The sequence below is a fragment of the Hyperoodon ampullatus genome (assembly GCF_949752795.1).
Source record: "Hyperoodon ampullatus genome assembly, chromosome: 18".
Taxonomy (NCBI): Eukaryota; Metazoa; Chordata; class Mammalia; order Artiodactyla; family Ziphiidae; genus Hyperoodon; species Hyperoodon ampullatus.
In genome coordinates, this window is record NC_136931.1 from 36,951,393 (window position 1) to 36,978,901 (window position 27,509).

The 27,509-nt window shown below is 34.9% G+C and overlaps 1 protein-coding gene across 2 annotated transcripts in view; it reads right to left on the reverse strand.

Annotated features, from left to right (window-relative positions):
* The window catches only part of PHKB (phosphorylase kinase regulatory subunit beta), a gene marked incomplete at its 5' end in the record, with an annotated part of 202,564 nt that overhangs the window by 126,655 nt on the left and 48,400 nt on the right, over positions 1-27,509 (reverse strand). For both annotated transcript variants that reach the window (XM_079724408.1, XM_079724409.1), the window contains 6 exons: positions 3,592-3,707; positions 12,416-12,496; positions 14,779-14,886; positions 19,818-19,917; positions 25,209-25,347; positions 27,250-27,339. In XM_079724408.1, the coding sequence (XP_079580534.1) occupies positions 3,592-3,707; positions 12,416-12,496; positions 14,779-14,886; positions 19,818-19,917; positions 25,209-25,347; positions 27,250-27,339 (634 nt within the window). The remainder of the gene's footprint in view (positions 1-3,591; positions 3,708-12,415; positions 12,497-14,778; positions 14,887-19,817; positions 19,918-25,208; positions 25,348-27,249; positions 27,340-27,509) is intronic.

Here is a 27,509-nt window from a genome sequence, read left to right on the forward strand (position 1 = left end):
GGAAAGGGCAGCATGAGTACTTACAGCAAGAATTACTATGTTTTATTTCAGGCTTTCTAAAATTATGAGAACAGCTTAAGGATATAACAAGGATATTGCATTAAGCAATCCTTGGATCAGATCCAACTAGGCACAGATAGTTCTGGGATGTCTTACAGCAACAGACTAAGAGGTGCGACTTAATCCCTTACTGGTAGTGGCTCTACATTCTACTCCCTGGGCATAAGCACAGAACAGATTGCCAACAAACACAGGAAAGGATGCTCAACGTCACTAATCATTAGAATATGCAAATGAAAACTACAATGAGGTATCATGTCACATCAGTCAGAATGGCCATCATCAAAAAATCTACAAACAATAAATGCTGGAGTGGGTGTGGAGAAAAGGGAACCTTCTTGCACTGCTGGTGGGAATGTAAATTGATACAGCCACTATGGAGAACAGTATGGAGGTTCCTTCAAAAACTAAAAAGAGGGCTTCCCTGGTGGCGCAGTGGTTGAGAGTCCGCCTGCCGATGCAGCGGACATGGGCTCGTGCCCCGATCCGGGAGGATCCTACATGCCGCGGGGCGGCTAGGCCCGTGAGCCATGGCCGCTGGGCCTGTGCGTCCGGAGCCTGTGCTCCGCAACGGGAGAGGCCAAAACAGTGAGAGGCCTGCGTACCACAAAAAAAAAAAAAAAAAAAAACTAAAAAGAGAATTACCATATGACCCAGCAATCCCACTACTGGGCGTATACCCTGAGAAAACCATAATTCAAAAAGAGTCATGTACCACAATGGTCACTGCAGCTCTATTTACAATAGCCAGGACATGGAAGCAACCTAAGTGTCCATCGACAGATGAATGGATAAAGAAGATGTGGTACGTATATACAATGGAATATTACTCAGCCATAAAAAAAAACGAAATTGAATTATTTGTAGTGAGGTGGATGGTCCTAGAGTCTGTCATACAGAGTGAAGTAAGTCAGAAAGAGAAAAACAAATACCGTATGCTAGCACATATATATGGAATCTAAAAAAAAAAAAAAGACTTGGAAAAATTACTGAAAAAGAAAATGAGAATTCTTAATCAAGAGGTTTTTTTAAAATTAAGCCATCTTTTTTTAGTTAGAAACCTAAAACTTAAGCAGCAAATCATATTCAAAGGAAGGGTTGTTCAACCATGGGATCTAAAAAAAAAAAAATGGTTCTGATGAACCTAGGGGCAGGACAAGAATAAAGATGCAGACATAGAAAATGGGCTTGAGGACACGGGGAGGGGGAAGGGTAAGCTGGGACGAAGTCAGAGAGTGGCAATGACATATGTACACTACCAAATGTAAAATAGATAGTGGGAAGCAGCTGCATAGCACAGGGAGATCAGCTAGGTGCTTTGTGACCACCTAGAGGGGTGGGATAGGGAGGGTGGGAGGGAGATGCAAGAGGGAAGGGATATGGAGATATACGTATACGTATAGCTGATTCACTTTGTTATACAGCAGCAACTAACACAACAATGTAAAGCAATTATACTCCAATAAAGATGTTAAAAAAAAAAAAAAAAAGAAAGATATTGGTCTCCCACCACTGCTGCCATCACTGCGTCCATGAGTGTCTTAGGGCTCAGGTCTCCTGTAGTTTCAAAACAGACCATTTTGGCAGCAGAGGTGACATATCTAAAATAGGCTTGTGGATATCTGAGCTAAGAAGCATTTGGGGGAAAAAAAGGTTTGAAGTTCTTTTAAGTGTTCTACCATGGAAAATTAGAAGATGAATGCTAAATGTATAAAACCCATCACCCAAAGCTAAATGGCAAACTTCATTTCCCATCCATTTGAATAAAACTGGCCTGCTACAATTGAGATTAATTTTGCATGGAAAAGGTAGCAAAGAACATCACTTAATAATCTTCCTAGCCTTGAAATAAAATCCTTAATGATTCAATTTAAAGATAGCACAGTTACAGGAAAACATGTTGGAGCCTCTGTTTTTTTCACTAGGGACCTCTCAATACCCTCACTTTCTAGGGTTAATGGTAACTTTTACCCAAGGTTCTTTCTGAGTTTACTACAATTTTTATAAATAGGAAAAACCCTACTCCAAATATTTTATACTGAAAATAATGTCAGTGGGACCACACTGGCATATATTAAATATTTATTAAAAAGCAGAAAAGGAGCCTGATAAATCATAAATACTGAAAAGGTATATTAAAAAATCACCTTTTCCAATCCTATAAACTTTCTGTCTTGAATTTGACTGATAATCTGGAATGTTGAGAACTTATAACTGAAATATAATGTTATCTTCCTATTTTTAGTATTTGTCAGAATTTGTTTAATGTCTGAATTGCACTTTATCACAAACTATTTCTCTCCTTTACTGTCTTCCTTACATATTGCTATTATTCTACTCTGTATTATAAAAATGCCTCATATGAATCATAAAACTTATAGAAAAGTTTGTATGTTAGCTGTCCAGAGTTAAATGAAAAATCCTTTTTGTTTCGATCTTTGTTATTAAAATATTCTTAAATATGTGAGTATACTTATATTTCAGTGTTTACTTATGCCAGGTGTTCAAATGCTTTATATATACTAACTCAATCATTACAACAACTTTATAAAGTAGAGTATATTACTATCTCCATTTTATAAATCAGGAAACTGAGGCACAGAGACCTTATACAGCTAGTGATCTGGAGCCAGTTTTTTTTTTTTTTTTTTTTTTTTTTTGCGGTACGCGGGCCTCTCACTGCTGTGGCCTCTCCCGTTGCGGAGCACAGGCTCCGGACGCGCAGGCCCAGCAGCCATGGCTCACGGGCCCAGCCACTCCGCGGCATATGGGATCCTCCCGGACCGGGGCACGAACCCGTATCCCCTGCATCGGCAGGCGGACTCTCAACCACTGCGCCACCAGGGAGGCCCTGGAGCCAGTTTTTAGCTTACTAAATATCTTATATCAGCTTAATTTTTTGTGTGTAATTAGTCCTTCTATCCAAAAAAGTAGAGAGCCACAGATTCCTCTTAACCAGTGTTTCCTAAACTGTTTCTTCAAGTCTCAATAAAGAGACTAAACTGACCTATAGCTGATAATCTTTAGGTTCTTAAATCTTTTACTGTGAAATGGATAGGACTAATTGAGCTACATTTTTTAGTTAAACAAAATATAAAGGGTATGAGTATCTCTTGGTACAATAAAAATCAGCTCTATAAGACAAAAGGGAATTTTACATGCAATGCATATACAATTGCTGTTTGGCAATTTTAAGGTACTTGATCTTTCAAACAGTGTTATTTCAAAGAGGAAAAAGAAAATGACTTGGTTGAGCAGAAAGGCCAAGCCTTGGACTGGATACTGATATGCATGTACTGACACCTTGGGAAGCTGGGAAAGACACCCTGCTCTTTCCTGCATCTGTTGATGGGCACTGAGAGCAGACTCTTCCTTTAATTTTAAGTGAATTTCATCTGAATCATATATAGAAAAAAAGGAGATGAAAATTACATAGAAACCAGAGTTCTAATCTAGTTCTTTGATTTTTGTTCATGCTCCACACATTTAAATTAAAACAAACAAACAAACACTCAGAAATCAGCAAATTACCTCGAATGCAGCTCTGTGCTGCCATTATTATATTTGCTTCCTCTTTCCCAGACACCAAAGTCAGGCACACGGTAAACTCTTTCCACACAAAATACAAGGTTCTGAATAAAAGAGACCTAAAAGAAAAGAGATGAAACATAAGGACACGTAAAATAACAGGACCTTTAGATATTGATAAGAACAATCAGATATTTGAAAATTTGGATTTGAAATTCAAAATGTATTTGCCTACCAACCCTTTTTTAACATGCTGAAAATTTTGTGATTATTACATTACTATGAACACACTCTTATATCTGGTTTTTCTAATATAAAGCCTAAAGTGAGAACCTAATATAAACAGTACAGAAATAAAATTTAAATCCTGTCAATGTTCCAACTATAATTCTTCAATGATGTATCTATTAACATTACTGTTCATGAGGGCTGTGCATCTTAAAAATTAAGAAAATATAAAGCACTGTTTTATACTAGATAATAATATTTGGAATCTAAAATGTCAAATGTTAAAGAAGTCTAACACTTTGGAGATAAAAAGGTATTTTTCAGTTCTAAAATGAGTCAGTCTCATTGGTAGATCAACCTAGAGTCTTGAGTTTATTACTCATGGAATCTGATCTTCCTCCTGCCTTTTCTATAGCTACAGGTACCCATTTTTATACACTCAAAGCTTACAGTTGGAGATGGGCCCAACCAATAGGCCAGGAATTACAGCTTTCATGTAAAGATTTCAAACATTTGATTAAATTTATACTTTCAATAGTAACTATGGAAAGCAAAGATTACAGTCAGTTCTTACTTAATAAAAGTTTATTCATCTTAATAAAAACAATATCTTATGTGGGCTACTGGTCCTAATTACAGGTTTTTTAATTTAGTCATCATGTTTGGTTAATATTGCATACTGAATATGTGCATCTTGTCTACCCTTTGTCTCGCTATCCCTCTAAAGTGGCAACACATATTCCCTGACCTCCACCCTACACACCTAATTCATTTAATGTATATATTCTTAAGAATGACACATAATAACACTAAAAAAAAAAAAGGTAAAGTTCCACCAGTAGACTAGAAACTTTGAGAAATTATAGAAAAAGAGAAAGCAGTAGGAAAGAATTGGTTGAGAAATCAGAGCAGAGGAAAACACAGCCTCTTAAAATGATTCTTCCTTGTTCTCTAGGGTCTCTAGAAAGTCTCTAAGCCCAGAGTTAACAAATACATTGATCAAGAGTTGACCAGGAAGCAGTCTACATACGTTCTCTCACAAATGATGAATGGCTGAGGAAGTTGAATCCGTGACCTTTTCATTCTCAATCCCAACATAGAGGTATCTGCCCTCAGAGCCAAGAACAGCTCACACATTTCAATGAAGGAAAAAGCAATTAGGGTGTTGGGGCCTCACAGAAATATAACAGAGCATTCTAGGTTTTCCTAAAACACAAACCTATCCTGTCACTTCTCCACCAAAGAGTGGACCAGTACACACCTACAGTAAACTTTTTTTTACTTCAAATATTGGGGACGGTCTTCCCAGCTTTCCCAATTTCTTGTTACCTATTTCCCTAAGGAAAACCTGTCCATATAAAAATCCAGGTGTAATTTCATAAAACCTGATGTCTTCAGCTTTTCCATGGTCTTCAGAGTTATTTAGATTCTATAAAACATACAGGAAATACTTAATACTTGTCAGGTCTCCAAGTTAAAAGATTTGAAACCATCTAAATCCTTCTTCCTCTTACGACAAACTTCTTAAGTATATATAGTCCATATACTTGCTTCTTCCCCCTCTTAGGAGGACTTTAGGACCAGGGCTGGGCCCAAGTGAGGCAGTCCGCTCAGGCTGCATGAATGGTGTAACAGCTGGCCAAGAAGGCATTTTTGGCTAATAAGCCCCATAAGTAAAACTAAAATACCACTTACATTCCAGTTCCGCAAAAAAGGAGTTTAGAAATTGCCATTCCACTTCATCCTAACAAATAAAAAGCTTTTAAACTCTTCTTGGATCCATGAGAAAGGGGAGGACACAGAGCAAACTGCTGTCCCAAGACTGGAGAGACCCACAGGCAAAAACAGGCAGTTATGGCTCCCTAGTGCATAGACTCATGAGCAGAAACCACCTAGGGAATCACTGCTGGGGTAGTAAAACCTGAACTGTAACTGACAAATTGCTAGAGGCTCACTTAAAAACTCTTGAAAGTTAAAAACTCCAGGGCGACCCAGTCATAACGGGGTCCCGACAATACTGTGAGATTTACCTCCAAGAGCTCTGCCAGGTTCCCACAGAAAATATCCTAGGAAAACCCCCTGTGGCTTCCAGAAAGGAGAGGGGAAAAGTAACCATATTGAAATACATTGAAACATTTTGTTTTTCTTAAGAGGGTCTCCCCTTAGCTGAAACTAGTTAATCAAAGCCAGACCTGCTGGGCTATTTTCAGAGCCTAACTGACTGGGGAAGGGAAATAACCAATTCCAGCCAGCTCTAACCTTCCACAAGGGGAACAGAAATTTTCAATTCCAGCCTACCAGAGCCATCCTGTCCTACCTAAGGGGAGAGAAAAAAACTGAAAACACTTATGAAGTTCATAGCCCAGGGGCACAGGCTAACTAACAGACTGGGGCATAACCGTAGGATTATAGAAGGCTATCTAAAAGACTGCCTGGGTCCATGAGCTGATCATGCCCTCTTTGAACCTTTCCTATAAAACTCCTCACTACCTCCTCCAGGTAGGTACACACAGTTTTGAGGGCATTAGACCGCTGTGGCCCCCTCTGCCTGGCAAAGCAATAAAGCTATTCTTTTCTACTTCACCCAATAAGTAAATACTGCCTAATCATAGCAAAATAATAGCAACAATGTATTGATAGCTGATTATGTGTGTTTATGACTATATCTTATGTGTGTATATGTTTATGTATGCTTATATATAAATAAAATAAATGACAGCAAAGATACAAGGGATAAGAGGAAGGAATTAGGATTATTTTGTTATTATAAAGTACTCACACTATGTGTGAAGTAGTATAGTGTTATTTGAAAGTGGACTTATTTGTTTTAAATGTATATTGCAAACTCCAGGGCAACAAAAAAAAGTAGGAAAAAAATGAAATGTAAATGATATGCTAAAAAAGGAGAGAAAACAGAATCATATAAAAAACTCAATTAGAGCAAAGGGAAAAAAAGAGTGGAAGACAAAAATAGACAAACTATAAGGGCAACAAATAGAAAACAGTAATCAATACAGCAGATAGTAATCCAACCATATCAATAATCACTTTGAATGTCAACATTCCAAATGCACCTATTAAAAGACAGAGATTGTTAGAGTGGATCAAAAACCATGACCTAACTATATATTGTCTATAACAAACCCACTTTCACTATAAAGACACATATAGATTTCAAGTAAATAAATGGAGAAAAATATACTATGCAGACACTAGTCACCAGATGAGAAAGCTGAAATAGCTATTTAATTTCAAACAGAGCAGACTTCAAAGGAAGGAAAGTTATTAGGGATAAAGAAGGGCATTATATAATAATAAATGAGTTGATTCTCTAAGAAGACATACAACCTTTAAAATGTATATGTCTAACAGCATCAAATTGTGAGGGAAAAAAGCAATAGAATTGGAAAGAGAAACAGACGAATTCTCTATCAGAGTTTAAGACTTCAACACCTCTCTATAAGAAACAGATCCAGCAAGCAGAAAATCAGTAAGGATATAGTTGAACTCAATGATAACATCAATCAACTGGATATAAAGGACATTCACAGACTATTTCACTGCAAAACAGCAGAATATATGTTCTTCTCAAGCTTACACGGAACACTCACAAATACAGACCACATTCTGGGTCAAAACCACACCTTAACAAATGTAAAAAGATATAAATCATACAATGTCTGCTCTCTGTCCACAAATGATTAAACTAGAAATCAATAACAGAAAGACAACTGGAAAATCCCCAAACATGAAGATTAAACAACATAATACTAATATTATATGGGTCAAAAAAAAATGAAATGAAACAGCTTTTCAAAATTTTAGGGATGCAGTGAAAGCAGTGTGAGAGGGAAATTTATAGCATTGAATGCATATATTAAAAAAGAAGATATCTAAAATCAATATTCTAAGTTTCTACTTTAGAAAACTAGAGAAAGAGCAAATTAAATCCGAAGTAAGAATAAGTAAAGAAATAATAAGAATTAGTACAGAAACCAATCAAATTGAAAACCAAGGAAATTAAGAAACAAAAATCAATGAAAGCGAAAGCTGGTTCTTTGAAAATAAAATAAATAAGCTTCTAGCTATGCTAACTAAGGAAAAAAGAGAGAGGACACAAATTACTATTAACATAAACAAAAGAGGGGACATCACTACATTTCCCATGGCAATTAAGAGTAAATAAAGGAATACGAAGAGTAACTCTACGTCCATAAATTTGATAACCCAGATGAAACAGACCAATTCCTTGAGAGCCACAATAAAACAAAACCAACAACAACAAAAAAGAAACAGATAATCTGAATAGATCTGTATCTATTAAAGAAATTGAATCAATAATTATGACCTTCCAAAACAGAAAGTATCAGTTCTAGATGGGTTCACTGCTGAATTATACCAAACATTTAAGGAAGAAATTTTTATCAATTCTCTACAATCTCCTTCAAAGGATAAAAGCAGAGGGAATACTTCCTAACCCATTCTGTGAGGCCAGCAATACCTTAACACCCAAACCAGACAAAGACATTATAAGAAAACTACAGACCAATATCTCTCATGAACATAGATATAAAAATCCTCAACAAAATATTTGCAAATTGTGCTTCCTTGGTGGCACCGTGGTTGAGAATCCACCTGCCAATGCAGGGGACACGGGTTCAAGCCCGGGTCTGGGAAGATCCCACATGCTGCAGAGCAACTAAGCCTGTGTGCCACAACTACTGAGCCTGCGCTCTAGAGCCCGCAAGCCACAACTACTGAGCCTGTGTGCCCTAACTACTGAGCCCAGGCTCCACAACAAAAGAAGCCACCACAAGAAGAAGCCCGTGCACCGCAATGAAGAGTAGCCCCCGCTCACCACAACTAGAGAAAGCCCGCACGCAGCAACGAAGACCCTATGCAGCCAAAAATAAATAAATCTATAAAAATATATATTTGCAAATTGAATCCAAAAAAGTATAAAAAAGAATTATACCACACCAAGTAGAATTTATCTCAGGCATGCCAAGCTGATTCAACATTAGAAAATCTATTACTGTAATACATCACAACAAAAGACTAATAAAGAAAAATCACATGATCATTTCAACAGATGAAGAAAAATATTTGACAAAATCCAATACTGATTCATGATCAAAAACTCTTGGTAAACTAGGAATAGAGGGGAACTTTCTCAACTTGAAATGGACTATCTACAAAATATATACAACTAACATCATATTTAATGGTGAGAAACTCAATGCTTTCTCACTAAGATCAGGTACAAGGCAAGCATGTTCCTTCTTGCCACTCCTTTTCAAGATCATACTGGAAGTCCTTGCTAATTTAATGGGGCAAGGAAAGGAAATAAAAGGTATTCAGATTGGGAAGGAAAACATGAAACTGTCTTTGGTGGCAGATGACATGATCATCTATGCAGAAAGTCCAAAACAATCAACAAAAAACCCCTGGAACTAATAACCAAATATAACAAGTTGCAGGATACAAGTTTAATATATAAAAGTCAATTACATTCCTATATATCAACAATGAGAAAGTGGAATGAAATGAAACAGGTATAAATCTAAGGAAATATATATAAGATCTATATGAGGAAAACTACAAAACTGATGAATGTCATCAAAGAAGGACTAAATAAATGGAGAGGTATTTCATGTTCGTGAACAGGAAGACTCAATGTTGTCAAGCTATCAGTTCTTCCCAAATTGATCTATATATTCAATACAATCCCAACCAAAGTACCAGCAATTTATTTTATGGATATTGACAAACTGAGTCTAAAGTTTTTACAGAGAGGCAAAAGACCCAGAATAGTCAACCCAATTTTGAAGAAGAACTAAGTTGGAGATATCAAACTACCCGATTTCAAGATTTACTATAAAGCTATGGTATTCAACACAGTGTGGCACTGGCAAAAAAATAAACAAACAGATCAGAGGAACAGAAAAGAGAGCCCAGAAATAGAACCCCATAAGTATAGTCAACTGATTTTTAACAAAGGAGCAAAGGTAAAACAATGGAGAAAAGACAGTCTCTTCAACAAATGGTGCTGGAACAAATGGACATCCTCATTAAAACAAAAAAACGAATATAGAGACAGAACTTATATCTTTTACAAAAATTAACTCAAAATGGATCATTGACCTAAATGTAAAAGCAAAACTATAACTCCTAGAAGACAACACAGGAGAAAATCTGGATGACCTTGGGTATAGTGATGCCTTTTTAGATAAAACGTCAAGGAAACAATTTATGAAAGAAATAATTGATAATCTGGACTTTAATACAATTAAAAACTTGTGCTCAGTGAAAAATAATGTCAAGAGATTGAGAAAACAAGCCACAGATTGGGAGAACATGTTTACAAAAGACAAACCTGATAAAGCACTGTTATCCAAAATATACAAAGAACACTTAAAACTCAACAAAAGAAAACAATCTGACTAAAAAAATTAATTAACAATCTATGTTTGCAATGCATATTTACAATTCTCCGATTCTGGTATTCTAGCCCTTGCATACTTATAACCCATACCTTTGTTTTATACCCAATTATGAAATATATCCATTTGGATTTTCCATTGAACACCATGTTCTAAATTCTTCCACCATTTGTAAGTACTTCTGAATTCTGTTTTTCACCGTAAGACCACTGGTTTTCTATGCTCTAGGTCTAGAAACACATCTGTGGCTACTGCGTCTTCTTTATCCCCCATATCATTCTGACACCAAGGTCTGCCATTTTTCACAAAATTTTTGTTGTCAGAAAGGTTCTGTGAATCTTGACACAGTATCACAATTCTCATGTCTAACATTCAAACCCTCCATCATCTTCCCACCCTAAGCCTGCGTGCCTATATGTACTCCACAGTCTAACAGGAAGCATAGATTCCAGTTGGGCTTGGTCTTGCTCATTTCAACTGAAACACTTTTCTATGAACCTTCCTTTAGACCCAGTTCAAATCTCCCCTACTTGGTGAAAACTCTGACTTCTTTCTCCTAACTCAAACTGTACTAGACCACAGTTCTTAATTTTTCTTTGTTTAATGTGTTTTTCCCCTCCACCTTTAATTAGTATTCAGGTCTACCATCTCTTATTTACAATATGAAAATCCCACAAACTCTGAAACTCATTTTTTCTTAACTCATTTGTCAGCAAAACCCATAACTGACATCAGATTATCTGCCTTATTTATTGCACTTTATGTGAATATGCATATGTCAATGTAAAAATATTAAGGGGCTATGTATGTGGTTTTGCCCTAAACCCTGCTGGGGTTATAACATAAATAAGATATCTTATCACCTTTTCAAAACACACAGAAAATTTTGGTATCTAAAACTTATTTGGTCCCAAAGGTTTCTTCTTTTTTTAAAAAAATAAATTTATTTATTTATTTTTGGCTGCGTTGGGTCTTCATTGCTGCACACAGGCTCTCTCTACTTGCAGCGAGAAGGGGCTACTTTTTGTTGCGGTGCGTGGGCTTCTCATTGCAGTGGCTTCTCTTGTTGCGGAGCACAGGCTCTAGGTGTGCGTGCTTCAGTAGTTGCGACTCACAGGCTCTAGAGAGCAGGCTCAGTAGTTGTGGCGCACAGGCTCAGTTGCTCTGCGGCATATGGGATCTTCCCGGACAGGGATTGAACCCAGGTCCCCTGCATTGGCAGGCGGATTCTTAACCACTGAGCCAGCAGGAAAGTCCTAATTTCTTCTTATCATTATTGTTTCTTTATTATTTAGCTACACTTCTAAATAGGTTTTACTTACGTGTATTAAAAAGGCACAACTGGATGAATGTATAAGATTATGAACTACTAGAGGGCAGGACTACATGTACGAATTTCACAGCACCCTCAGTGCAGTTCAGTGATGACTTTGGTGTTTAGTATATGATACAACTGTTCTCCTTGCATGGATCACAGGAGAAAAATAATAAGTATATAATATACCTGCTCTTTGATGGAATTCTCATTGTATATACTATCTCAATAATGAAAGCTTTTTGCTCCAACTGTGGCCACATTTCAAAATGTGTTAGCACGTGGGTCTGTCTGTGTGTTTGTTCAAGCATTATTGCCTATGAAAGAAATGTTTCTCAACTTTGTCATATAAATTATTTTCAAATTTCCTAATAAGAATAAGAAAATGGTACTTATCTTTTGGAAAGCATCAAGAACTCTACTGAGGTTGGACAAATAAAAGTAACAAAATATAGTAGACGTATTTTTTTACTTTTAAAAGGATGGGTTACAAAAAGCAATGATATGAAAGAAGACATAATAATTCTAAGAAAATCTGCAAATGCTATTTTATTTTCATTGTTACTAAAATTTCTCAAAGTTACAAGTTTTTATTTCAGATCACTTGAAATATAGCCTTCAGAGGAGTAAAGTTTTATAACCTGTTACATATTTTGTTCATTTTTAAAGTGCTTTGCATTGAAAATATAAAGACTTTTTGCCTGAGTATCAAAAATCTAGTATCTGGCTATATGAATTTAGTAATCCATTTTATACGACTAAAAATAAGTTTGAAAAAGTAAAAGAAGAAAGATATTCTTAGAGATGAAATTTACTACTAGAGAATTTGGGGAAATCATACCTCATCAGTGTTATAGATAATCTGGAGTCCTGAGGAAATCATTTCCACAAGGTAAAGGAGATAGAGTGACACTGCATTTATCTGAAAACAAACATTATAATAGGTTACAGGAAACAACAAAAATACTATCTTATGAAATTAAATGTAAAAGCTAAAATTACAAGTCTTTTGCTCTAGTAGCGGCATATAAAAACTATTTCCTTTCCTATGAAAAATAAAGGAGCTGTGGATTTAGTTCATAATAAAATCTCAGCTTTGTATGTAAAACTCTAAAATCCTCAAATTCATTGTGATGGCTATTAACAGCTGATTAGGGACTATTTTTACAACATTTGCTTTCTAAGATTTATTTTTAAACTCTAGATCTAAGTACTTCTACTTTGAAACAGTTTTGCCCCACAGGCAGCTATGTAATGTCAATCCAACTCAAATGTATGTAAATGAAAAAACTGTTTGGCAATTAAGACATTAGGACTATGCCAGTACACCATAAACAACAGGCAGTGCATCTTGTATTCAGAGAATACAGAACTTATATAAGCAACTGCTGGAACACAGTAATCAATAATTTAAAATCTATTTATGAACAAATGAGTTTTTTCTCTTAGTTTATTAGTTTATTAAAGATAAACATTATATGATCTAAACAAAACAAAGAAAAAGACAATATTATGTCCACTTTAACCAAAAATAAAGATTCTCATAGAATTCTGAATAGGATGTGTAAATTTTCTAGAGAAAACAAGCAGTGAAAGATAAATACTACAACATGGACAAACCTTGAAAACATTAAGCTAAATGAAAGAAATCAGTCACATAAGACCGTATGTTGTATGATTCCATTTATATGAAATGTACAAAATAGGCTTATTCACAGAGACAGAAAGTAGACTGGTAATTGCCTAGGGTTGGGGTCTTTGAAGGAGATGGAGAGTGACTGCTAATAGGTACAGGATTTCTTTATGGGGTGATGGAGATGTTCTGAAACTGACTGTGATGTTGGCTGCACAACTTTGTGAATATGTTAAAAACCACTGAGTTATATACTCAGAACACAGTAGGGAAGAGTTTCATCCCATTGCCAAGGTCACCCAAATATTTTCTTAGAGCACTGACACTGGCCTGTCAGAAATGACCTCAAAGAAATTTCATTACTATTGACAGCCACTTACAACAACACCTCAAAGAGCTCACTGCTCTGACTTTCAGGAGGCTTCTGTGAGAAAATAACAGTAAGTGGTAAATTGTACAGGGACTACCAAATAACAGGTTGGCCAGCATTTATTTGAAAGCTACCGTGTGCCAGGCACTGGGCTTAAATTCTGAGCTACAAAAATAAATAAGCCACTATCTTCTGAAAACCCTATGTCAATAGTAAACATATTTGTCAAAGCAAAAGGTACAGAAAGCCTAATTAGGTGATAATTACAAGGAGAAGGTTGAGCAGCTACATATTCATGTAACACTAAATCTCCAAGGAACAGGTTACAAATAAGTGTAAGAGTTTCTGCTGCCTAGAAATGGGGACACAACTTTCTGTGTTTGGAGGAGTCATACTAAAGTAATACATTTCAGATCTCTAGAGAGAGGAACTATACAAAGGAGATACTCTTATTTTAGTAAGGAATATATGAATAATAAGTATTCTATCCTAAAGACTGCAGAATCAAATGATGAACAGGAAGAAAATCCATTAAAGATAAACAGCATATATAATATTTGTATCCTAGAAACAAGGCAATAGGATGTCCTGCTAAAAGGAGTACACAGATGTGAGAGAAAAAGTGAAAACAAAACAAAGTCTTATGGTGTATTCTTAACATATAACATTTATATACAAAATTTAATATAGTATGTAAGATAAAATTATAGACTCCAGAAATGCCTTTGGAATTACATTTTAGTGGTATGTTTTTAGCTTTATTGAAGGTTGATATATTAAAAAATGAACTGTCATGTAACAAAAACTTCTGATTTGCTGTTATATTACTGCTAACTGTCTTTTATTCCCTAGTTCCTAAATATCGAAATTCCTCTAAATTTGGTAATAAGAACAAGCTTTTGTCACTGAAAGAGCTGTAGGATTCCTTCTTCTAGATAGTAATAATATTATAATCTATCCACCTACCCTTTTTGCTTTTGGACCAAGAACTCAGTCAAATTTAACATTCAATCACAATACCTAATTCAGTCCTGGTGGGATTTCTTCATTTCATGGTTGATTTTTTTTTTATTCATGGTTGATTTTCTACTACTGTTTTGAACAATTTATGAAATCTACTTTTTAAAAATTGTAAATAGCCTCAAATCTTCTATGATGTAGAGTATAAATGGAGAAGAAAATTGTAATCTTCTCTTTTTACCTGAAGATGACCATATTCCTCACAGGAGAGAATCTCATCTCCTGTATGTACGTTGAAAATAGAGTGAAGACATGTTGTCGGGCGTGGATCCTGCTTAAACTGCTGGACCTAGAATCAAATATAAAATTTGAATAATGCTACTAATTCACATTCTCATCCAAGATCAGAGATTATAAATCATTTTTCAAGACATTTTTTAATGGGGAAAGCAACAGCTTATAGACAGAGGATAGAAAAAAGCAGAAATGTTATTACTTTTTCTAAAGAAACAAAACACAGACAACTCATAACTAGTAATTTAACAGTTAACACGATTGTTAAATAATTGATATTTCACAAACATAGCAACTCAAGTGTAATAGGGAGCTTGTTAATGTAGTAACATTGGCTTTTGTAATGTTTTGCATCCTATTTTAGAGTCAAATAACGGTTTACTCTGTGGGACAGGATTTCAGGGATTGTATCCCACTGTACTGCTATTTGGAAATGCTTACATGACACTCAATGAAAGAGTGCTTCAGGCGACATTCTAATTCATTCTAATTTTCATTCTAATTTTCTTTCTCCAAGGATCACAAATTGTAACCCATGCTCTTGTCAACGTGTTTTCATTTCTTTTGCCACACATACTCTCATTACTAAGGCACCAATTCCAAGCGAATATAGGCCACACCTTTACTTATTAACTAAACAAAAAATTTAACCATTTTAGAATACTAAGTAATTACTAAATGACAAAAAGACAAACTCCAAGGACAAACAGATAGTAATTCAATTTGGCAAACATTTACTGACCAGTTATATGCCAAGTATGCCAAGTACTAGTTCCTGGAAGTATGAGATGAATAGGAACAGAGAATGAATAGAATGACACATAGCTCTATGTAAGGCAATGACTTTCTTCTCTCTTTGATGGTATCTGGGTATTCATGATCTTGTCTTGTTTCACTTGGCTAAGGAACCACATAGAAACATATTCTCTTCTCTACCTTCAAATTTCTTCTCCATCCTTAAAGTCTTATCTCAAAAAACCCCACAAAACCTTCTTTTATAAAGTCCCTTCTGAACCCCAACTAAAATTCCTTCCTCTGGACTCCTACATCAGGGTGCTTATCCCTCAGTTGTTTCTCCAGTCTTTTATTTTTATTAGTTGTCTGTATCTCCCACTATCTTACAAGCTTCTAGAAGTCACACTATCCAATATGGTAGCCACTAGCTACATGTGACTAATTAAATTAAATTACAATTATATAAAATTTAGAAATTCAGTCCTTCAGTTACACTGGCCCCACATCAAGTATTCAACAGCCACATGTGACTAGTGACTTCTGTAACTGTTCAACACAGTAACAGAGAATATTTAGACCATCACAGAAAATTTATTTGACAGTACTGTGCTACAGGGCTAACACACCTTTGCACCCCCAAGAGCCCTGCACAAACAAATAAGCTCTCCCTATGGTTGAAATCAACAGAAGTCAGGACCTATCAAAAGATAATCAGAAATGAGAGAGTGAGGGTAAAGGTAGGGATGTACACCCTCTATCTATGTAGTGACCAAGCTATCCAGTGTTAACTCAGAGAAGGTGAGAAGGCTACCCCTTCTCAGTATCTGAAACTGCTGGCAATAGTCTTAGACCAGCAGTCCCCAACCAGGGACTGGTTTCATGGAAGACAATTTTTCCACTGACCCACTGGTGGGGGGGTGGGGGGTTGATGGTTCAGGTGGTAATGAGACTGATGGGGAGCGGCAGATGAAGCTTCAATCGCTCGCCCACTGCTCACCTCCTACTGTACCGCCCAGTTCCTAACAGGCCACAGACCAGTACCCATCCACGGGCCAGGGGCTGGGGACTCCTGTCTTAGACTACACAAATAGAAATCATTGTGGTCACTACTTTCACAGTACCATGACTATTATCTCAAAGTGTGGAACATTATTCTGGGCTCATAGACAAAAATGTGGTTAAATTAAAACAAAATACATTTTGCCCACTTGATAAGGATCTAGATGGATAAGGTTTTCTTAGTTTAATAAAGTGATTGCTGCAGTTGACAAGGCAGTGTTTGTCATTTGTCTTCAAGACACACAAGTACCCAGCATGAGAATTTATATTCATTCAATCACTGTGTCAGGGGAAAAGCAATTACTAAATGATTAAAGATGCTCAAGTGGGGAATTATATAATTATGCTTTGAGTCTTAAAGCTGTTAAAGACAAATAATTTAAAATTTCAGAAAAAAAAAAGACCCAAACTCTATAAGCTTTGACAATTAATGGGGCATACTGTATGTAAAATATAGACAAAAGGTGCTCTTGAAAGCAGTCAAACTCAAGAGGACATCAATTAGTATTGTATGATATCTGGCATTTGGCAAGTAAAAATAAAGAATAATTAAAGTAAAATTTTCTAGATTAAAAAAATCTAGAATAATGTTTTTTCTTCTTGTATTTTATTTAGACTTTTCCTGAAAACTTTAATCATTGTGAATAAGCAGTTTATCATTCAGGAAAAGGTACTGAGTATGCTGTCATCCATTCTTAATTTATAGACTTAAAATATGCACTTAGGTGGGAAAAATCATCTCATAAGGGAATCCTGGAAAAATAAACTTTATAAAAGTTTAATGATTTCTCATGAATTAGAAACTACTTGGTAGCATTTTAAACAAATAAATTTTTGAAGGAGGTAGAGACAGCAACATTCATAGCCTATTGTAAAGCAAATCCCTGCCCGCTGAACTACTAACTGCAGACTGAATCAATTTTGAAATCTGAATGCTTCTCCTTAAGAAGTGTTAATAAAAATAGGTATATGAACATTTAAAGGTAAAAAACAACCTAATGTTAGTAAGTAGAAATTAATACAAGCAGCAAGCCAATAATAGAAATCAGATTGCCCTACATTCTTCAAATCAAGGAAAACTCTATTCACTCAAATTCATAATAAATTAAAATATCTCCTTTAGGTAGTATTATTAGAAAATATGTCAGGAAGCATGCTTTACAATGAGAAGCAACAAAAGTGGAGAGCCTTAGACTTTCGAAGTCATGATTTTACTTCAGAAGATGAGCCTTAAGGTCAAAGAGCACTTGAACACTACAAATATGTTTTACTTTAGTTTTAAGTGAAGGCCAAAAGATATAATTTCATATTTAAAAATATGGTAACTGGGGGTGGGGGTAGTGGGATGAATTGGGAGATTGGGATTGACATATATACACTAATATATATAAAATAGACAACTAGTAAGCACCTGCTGCATAAAAAAAATAAAATTCAAAAAATAAATAAATAAAATGCAATTAAAAAAATAAAAATATGGTAACAGTCTCTACTGCTATGGAGTCATTAAGGAAATGGTGAGCACCAATAAGAGGTGAAGGTATGGTGGGACGCACTGAGCTGGGTGCATGGTTCATTCCAACTGAGTCGTATATGGATTACAGTAATATCCTCCATGCTGACTCTAAAGGTTATGGGACTCAAGAAAGATTATAACAATGAAAATGTTTTAAAATTTGTAAAATCCTACATTTTGTAGTATGCAGAAATACCTAATCCTAATGTGACCTACACCTTCTTACAACTCACACTTATTTTAATGGTCTACCATCATACCTACATAAGGCAAAAAATGATAATCCTTTGTAATTTAAGGAATTCAAGACAGCTGAAGTCACATTCAAGTGTATTCAAAAGAAAACATAATTGTGAATACTGGTTAGGAAAGTTGAATAATATTTAGAAAAGGACATTAACAATTGGTTAAACAAGTCACAAAGAAAAAAATTTATATTACATCATTTTCTTCCTTTTGGTAAACAATTATAATTTAAGTCCGTCAGCCTGGTTAGCAAACATACGAAATTCATGGCTCTCACAATGTTTCCTTGAGAGAAAAGGTGAATTCATAGACATAAAGCATTCACGAAATGATAAATGTGAAATAAACAGTAAACTTCTCACATAAGAAAAAATAACTTAAATCACACTTACTTCAATCTATATGACATACAAGTTTAATTCAAATATGTCAATATGACATAATACTTTATTTCAAGCATTGAAAAACCTTTATAATAATGATTTGCAAAGTCAAATCTCAGAAGACAGATTACAGGTTTTTCATATATCTCTTATTATCAGCTGTGGATAAATTTACTTTCTCTGCAAACTAACATTGTTTGGTTGCCATTTTCTGGTGACAGAATATAAGTGTTTTTTTTTTTTCTCATTTTGACTTCAGATACAGGGCTTAAAAAATGTGCTATCACAAAAACAATATAGTATTCATATGATAGAGATATACAAAACATGAAGTGATCAAAATTGCCTTCATTAATTACTGAAGTGCATCTTTGCTAATGAATCATCAAACCTGGGAGTGGTCTTGGGGAACCATGACACACTGAGGTAAATATTCAATATATGGATGCTTACTATATTAGGACCTGGAAACACAGAGGTGTAGGTAAGTAGGGGGAATATCACATTATATTTGTATAGAGCTTTACAGTTTAAAAAGTTTTATTATGCATATTATTTCTTTAATTTCCAAAATAACCCTATAAAGTTTGCTGTTTTCTAAGCCTATAATTCCTGCCCTCTTTACATGTAAATGAATGAAGTTATTATAGTCTTAAACTAAAGCTCACTTAAGCCAGAGTACTCACATGTCCAAAAGGAATTTTGATAAGGATTTTCTTAAGTAATACAATATTGGTTAGAATTATGGATATCGTGAGGTTCCTGAGAAACTGAGTATTTATCAAACAAACACCAGATGCAAAATACAAACAAATTCAAGCCCAGATAACAGTTCTCAATCAATCTCGCTTAAGGTATTTCTTCAATTTCAGTATTTCAAAACCCTGGACTGGGAAGGCAGAGCTGTTTTAACCTATCTAGACTGCCCTAGGACGTGGCTTTACCTTTTGAAAGTACATTCTTCTTCAGAAAATGCTATTGCTATATTGGTTAAATTAATGCCTCAGAATGATGTGAGAATTTCAGTGCACACTCTAGTGTTTTTACCTTATCGGCCTGACGCATATAGCAGTAGAGAATTCCTCTCATACATTTTATAGCCGAGTGCTCCAGCTCATGGGTCCTTCCCTTGTCATCATCAATGCGCCTGGGTGAGAGAGATAACTCATGAGACAAATTGAAAATGCATTTGAAAAGGAAGCAGAGCTTTTGATAATTAAGTATTTAACTATCTAGCTAGCTAATCCTATGTTCTGGCTACATCTACTAATTCTGTAACAGTGAAACTGCAATTTCCCAGCAGATGTAGAAATGCTGGGAAAAAAAAAATCCCATGATGAAACGCGCAAATTTCTCCTTCTTTTAAGGAAGTAAGCCAATTGCTTTAAAAATAGTATATAATATTTTCAACACTGACTTGGCTGAAACTTTAAAGGATATTTCTATATTGGAAAAATCCACCAAAAGATTTTTTTAATTCACTGTTACATAGTAGAGGCAATTTTAAATATCAATCACTTTAGGTTATGCAATGGCCACTTGGATTCAAGGACGTGTAGATTAAGGTAGGCACATGTCTTCTTTGTTCTGCCATGTGTTTAATAATGCCAGGCCAGGCACTTCAGTCAGGAATGCCTTCAGCTAAAACATGCATCCAGTATGATACATGATGCATTTGGGGCATAAAGTTTTATATTCTTAGGTCTTAGTTTAAAAACAATTGACCACAGTTTATATCTCTTGCTTTTAAAAAGAAAAAAAACAGCTAACACCTAACTGTTAAACTAGGTTGAGATGTCCTTCTGTCTTTAAGTTCCTTTATTATTGATCAGTGGCCTTCAAAAAAGAGGAATGAGAGTTACCCACCAATGAAAAAAATAGAAGCAGTTTATTCATGGTTTTACTAAATCTTAACTAAAACATCTGGCCATCATCCTCACTTGATAAAAAACATCACCTGTCTCCTTATTTTAAAGTATACTATAATTACCTCCTCTTTCAATTACAGATCTCACATACCAGTAATGGAAACAAGGATGATCATTTTAACATAGGACAGTGAATGTCAGTAAAGAGTAAGTTATTTGTCATTAGAACATCATTCCTCCTTTCATATGCAGGCGATAAAGTAAAACTAGTATGATTCTGCTCTGTGATCTATTTTCCCCCTGATGTCAGAGCCAAGTGTTAATAAAAGCAAATTATGGTGCGGATAACAGTGGACGGGGCACTGATAAATGAAGGAAACAGCACATCTGGAGTATAATGAGCTCAAAGAAATGTTCTGTATATAATTCCCACCTCACCTTAAAACAAAGAAATAATTCAGGAAAAAAAAAAGTCAAGTTTTTCTAAAATTGCCTTTAAAATAATTATCTGCCCCTAATTTCCACATACATTAAACCACGACTAAAATATTCCAGAATAATTCAGCTGCAATAAGGAATCCTATTTCAATGAAGCTTTCATGTTTCTCCTTTGTTCTGCAAATAATAGTGGTAACCAGAAGAATATTTCTCTTCTGACTTAGAAAATAAAAGAACAGTTGCATTTGAGTAAAAACATTTAGGCAATTAGTATATATCTATTCCCTTTCCTAAGAGGTAAAATGAACCTAGTGATCCAAAATAACTCCTCTATTTTCTATAAGGAACTGGCAATATTCTACTCTCTTTAGCCAGCTCTGTGGATGCACATTCAAGTTTTAATATGACCTCAATAATACTTTTAATTTTAAAAAACAGATAAATAACTTTAAATTTAACTTTAGTCAATATATTGATCACAAGCTATGTGGAGATGTTGATCAGATATTTCTACCATATGAAGTCTTGAGTTTATATCTGAACCAGAATTCCATACTTATATAACTAGTGAAGAAACTAAACACTTGAATCCTATCATTGGTGCATTATTTCCACACAGCCAAACTTCAAGGAAAAAAAAATAAGAATACTGTTTGGTCATGCGACTTGACTGTTTACTAGCACTAAGCTAGGGCCACCTGTTATATTCAGTTCCTAAAATAGCAATAAATCTGACAAGGGAGGGAACTGGCTAACTTCTTGCATGAAGGCATCCTCTCTCTCCCTTACTGCAAGGGAGTAGCTCCCAAGTACTGCAAGGTATCTTGTCTGCCTTGAGGTTTTTTTTTTATTATTTCTTTTTATTTTTTTTTATTAGTTTCTGCTCTATAACAAAGTGAATCAGTCATACATATACATCTGTTCCCACATCCCTTCCCTCATGCATCTCCCTCCCTCCCACCCTCCCCATCCCGCCCCTCCAGGCGGTCACAAAGCACGAAGCTGATCTCCCTGTGCTCTGCGGCTGCTTCCCACTATCTATCTACCTTACGTTTGGTAGTGTATATATGTCCATGCCTCTCTTTCGCTTTGTCACAGCTTACCCTTCCCCCTCCCCATATGCCTTGAGTTTTTGTATTTCTAATATATGCACATTTAAACAGTCTGAAAGTACTTTTTCAAGTCAATACTCTTTTTAAAAAAATTACTTACTCTTCTCAAATATAAAAAGTAAACTAAATTCCATATTTAAACCCTAATTTAAAGTCATGTTTTTTTCTAGAAGTTATATTAGAAAGAACAAAAAATGTGAAAACCCTACATGATACTATTTAGTATGGCATAAAGTATAGGTTCAACTTTCTTTTAACAGATTTTGTATAATTGGCTAGGTTCAGGAACAGTTTTAACCTAAACCATGTAAATCAATATAATTATTTATAAAATAATTATAATGGTTATAATTATATAAAATATAAAATTTTATTTATATTAATTATAATTATATTCACATACAATTATAATATAATGTAATGTAATATAATTATACATAGTGTAATATAGATATAGTGTAATATAATTATAATTTTAAACAATGGCATATTTAGGACTACAACTTTATATGTAAATGACATTTTAAAAAGTCAAACATTTTAGTAAGTATTTCTTCCCTCCTCTAAAATAAAACAAAATTATAAAGTGAAACTGTAATATTACATTTAAGGAAAACTATTTCAAAGTGTATTTTTGCAAATAAGTTACTTCATTGTCTCTTGACTTTATCCAATTATTTAATTAAATAACATCAAATTATACTCCTAATGTATATGAAATATAAATGTGCATAAAATAATCCTTTTAAGTCCTCAGTACACATGCACACACACGCAAATTCAAACAGAAGTGAGGTTTCAAGGGATTGTTGACAAGACTGATTGAAAACTAATACAATTAGAAAAATTAAATTACTTCCATTTTCAAAAATTAATAACTTTATATTATGCATTCATTACCAATAAGAGATTGATATAAATTCCTGAAGAGAAAATACTGACAGCTTAATTTTTGAGCAATTCTTCCTAATATAATCTATATGATTTCATTAGCATTTACAAGCAGAACTGGAAACAAAATTCTACTAATTTTACAACATGGGGATTCTCTAAACAAACTATCACAACATAATATTGTGAAAGTAAAAAGGGCTTCATAGTAATTTTGTGGTAAGGACCCTTGCATTTCTCCAAATAGAACACATTTTGCTTGCTAGTAAAACAAAAAATCTGCTACTTTAACTACGTAAGAAGATAAATTATCCAGGGAGTTAGTACATAGATAGTGTCGCCAGCAAAGAAAAGATTTTAAATTCTCTATCAGATGTTTGAAGCCTCCTGGGAAAAGGCCTGTACTCTTGTTTTTTTAAAGTGATTTTCCCCCAACATTTTATTTACAAAAATTTCAAATCTATAGAAAAGCTAAAAGAATGCTACAACTACTCTTCACCTGGATTCACCAGTTGTTAAAATTAGCTTGCATTCTCTATTTTCTGCAGTATTTGAAGTACCATTACCCACACATATTTCAGAAGTATCTCCTAAAAACAAGGACATTCTCCTACATAACCATAATATCATTATCATACCCAATGAATTGATACTGTAATGTCTAATATATAGTGTATATCAAATATAATCCAATTATCCCCAAAATATACTTTACACTTTTTTTTTTTTTTTTTTTTTTTTTTTTGCAGTACGCGGGCCTCTCACTGTTGTGGCCTCTCCCGTTGCGGAGCACAGGCTCCGGACGCGCAGGCTCAGCGGCCATGGCTCATGGGCCCAGCCGCTCTGCGGCACATGGGATCTTCCCGGACCGGGGCACGAACCCGTGTCCCCTGCATCAGCAGGCAGGCTCTTAACCACTGCGCCACCAGGGGAGCCCACTTTACACTTTTTTAATGCGTGATTCAATCAAGGTTCACGCATTGCATGTAGTTCTCATAATCTAGCCATCTTCACACCTATTTTCTAATCTTCTATGATTACTACATTTTTTAAGAGCTCAGGCAAGTTGCCTTACAAGTAGTCACAATCTGGCTTTGTCTGATTGTTTATTTACAGATAGAGCCATTTACACATTTTGGTAAGAAGTCGATATGGGTAATGTGCCACATCAGGAGGCACCTAATGTCAGTCTGTCGCATTACTGGTTTGACTACTTGGTTAAGGTGCTACTGGTCCTAAGACTAGTAGTTGCTAGACATTTAATGAAGTTACATTGTGCTTACATAGAATACGGTAAAAAATGCTGGTAGTGACATTAGCAAACAAGTGCTGAAGGTGACTGCCTTTATATTATCTCACTATTTGATTTTCTTTACAAGTGCAACACATCAATGATTTAAGACAGAGGAATCGTGTTCATGTGAAAGATACAATTTTCAAATCAGAAGTACATGCATGTATCACCTTCAGAAAATTAATATTCAGAAACCTCATTTTTGTAACGGTTAAAATGTATCACTATTGACAATGTGTCAGGACCCACAACAGATGCTTTCCATATATAATGAAATAAATGAAGTAAGGAGAACTTTTGTATTGTGAAAAGATTTATTTTTCTTTTACTTTATGAAATAATTATTTGACTTACAACCAGATTATTAAGTGATACCCCAAAGAAGTATAGTAAGAAAAACACTAAACTGGGAGAAGGAAGGAGAAGAGTCCCGGCCCTGGCTCTGTCATTAACTAGTAGTGCAATTTTGAACAAATCTGTTAACTACTCTAGGCCCTAGTTTTATCATCTGTAAAATTCAATCACCATCAATTTCCTCTGTGATTGAAACCAATCAACTCAACGAGAATGGGCAATCCATTCTGTCAAAGACTAATGATGATTTACAAACCTAGAGATGAGAAATTTTGGTCACAAAGTCATAAAATGTTAGAACTTGTCTCATGTAAATCCTTAGGAAAATTGAAGGGTTTAGAGTCCTAAAAGGAGATGTGAGCAGTTGCAGGTAACACAGTGACTCAGCAGCAGAGCCAAAAGATAGCTGCCAATTTGTCTTGGGGTTACAAAACCCTATTACCTAGACTTGGAGTTACTAGTAAAAGACACACCAGCTTACCTGTATGCAAGAGCCAAAGCCCAGGCCCCAGCAGCGCAGTATAGACTGTCATGGATCTTGGCCTTCTGATCATCGCCACATGTTTTTGTGGGAAAGAGACCTGTGGTTGGACTTTGATACAGCAGCAATGTTGACTTGACTGAAATTGAAAACAAGAAAAAGAATGAATTGTAAAGCCATCCATTTCCCTTGAGCTGAAGGTCGTAAACTTCTTTGGTTTCCTCATCCTACAATTTTGTTGTTTCTAAACTTAGCTGTAGTATAAAACTTTTGAAGATGTAGAAACAACTCCGGGTAAGTAACTGCAGCTTAAGTAGGGATCCACCTTGCATGAAGGGGTCTTTCCACTTTTGAAGAAAGAACTCGGCTAACTGGCATTTAAAAAGCCTTCAGCACATCCTTCTTTATGTCAGCAAGTGTTATAAGGCAACATCAGATACAGAAAAAAAAGATTAACCAAAAAACTAAGTATATTTTCAAAAATAAGTTCAATAGGGAAAAATAAAGCAAATATACAACAAAGAGTTGTATACATTTGCTAAATCCAAAGCTAACTCAACCCCAAACAGGCCAGAATCCTGTTTTTCACTGATGACTAATTTGTACCTGAAGAGCAATGTATTCATTTTACATATTATATTAGTGATATGTTTAACATTTTAAAACTGAATCCCATCTTTATATGACATGAAAACGGCAAGCGAATAATTATTTTGTGAACATTCAACTTAAGTCAAAGAAGTCTGAAATCAGTGTTTTCCAGTTGTCCCTCAGTATGCACAGGGATGGTTCCAGGACCCACCATGCATGCGAAAATCCTCAGACACTCAAGTCCCTTATCTAAAATGGCTAATACAGTAGGCCCTCCTTATCTGCAGGTTCTGCATCTGCAGATACAGAAAGCAAACTCTACTACCTTTTATAAAACAGTCCTAAAATAGAAAAATAAACACACTAAAATTACATTTCCTAAAAGCTATTTTATTCCTGTCTAACTATAAATGGATGAGTAATGTTTTTCCACAAAATAAATTAAGTTACTCTAATCTAGATTGGCATATGTCAACTACTTTAGGACAGTTTTTCGAAGGTCTAAAGTACTCTGGTCCATCACAGAGATTAAAGACTTAAATTTCTTTTTCTTTTTTCAGACTAAACTGACATTATCATTTCTTTCAGAATACCAGGGTATTTATTATTTTTCGCAGAGTAAAAAACTGGTCCTCATAGTCCAAAGTAAAGAACAGACATTTCTTTTAAGAGGCAGTTTAATCTCTTTAGCTAGTTATGGCTACAAAGATAATAAGTGGGCAACATAAGAATATATACCAGAATCTTGACCAAAATAAGTTGAAATAAGGTTTACATGATACTGACACAAAAAAATCCTTCTCCTTAGTGAGACAAATAAATCAAATTTTATATTTGACATACTAGGCCACATAAATGGCACAAGAAGCAAACTGACAAAAAAAATTAATAGGCGTTTCCAACTTACGGTCTGATGAACAAAGAGGAGCCTCCTAAATACATACATATCTCAAAGTTGCTTGCTCACATTAAGTAACAAAATTTGTCAGGTTGATCCTGACAAAAACAAAACAGCAACCAAAAAAACAGGGACCTGATATCAGTAACAGTAACCTGAGATTACCTTTTGAACCTCAATGAATTAGAAATTGATAGAAAATGTTCAGGACTACATAGGAACCATGTATAGGTAAATAAGAAAGGAATACTCCTACAAAATCTTTGTGTAAGAATTATTCAAGAGACAGCCTCTAGTTCTCGATTCTGGTAATATTTAGGAAGGCTAAGAGGACACAGAGGACACTGGTGACAGTTTCAAAATGATTCAAGGGACAGATATGACTTGTCAGATTCCTTTTATAGTCCCCATATCTTATGCAATTGGAATATGTGGCTGTCTAAGCACTGAAACTACCCCAACATCCAAATGAGAGAACATCATCCATATAATATATATAACATAACTAAGGCATAGCTACCTAAGGACATGTTTTCCTCAGGTTTTGCTTACCAATTCTGTAATAGTGATCCAATTTATCCCACAGAGTTTCATTATCAGGTCTCGGAAGATTAATGCTTTTAAGAGGTTCATAAACTGAGCCTGAAAGAAAAATGAAAACCCATCAAATTCAATCATTTTCATCCAGATAAACAAAGAAACTTCTAAACAAATGAAGAAGCTCTACTTAGCAATCTAATTTTCATTTTTATAGTGAACTATCACATTTCACTACTTGTCAAATTTTGGGTGGGAAAAGGAAAAAGAAGAAA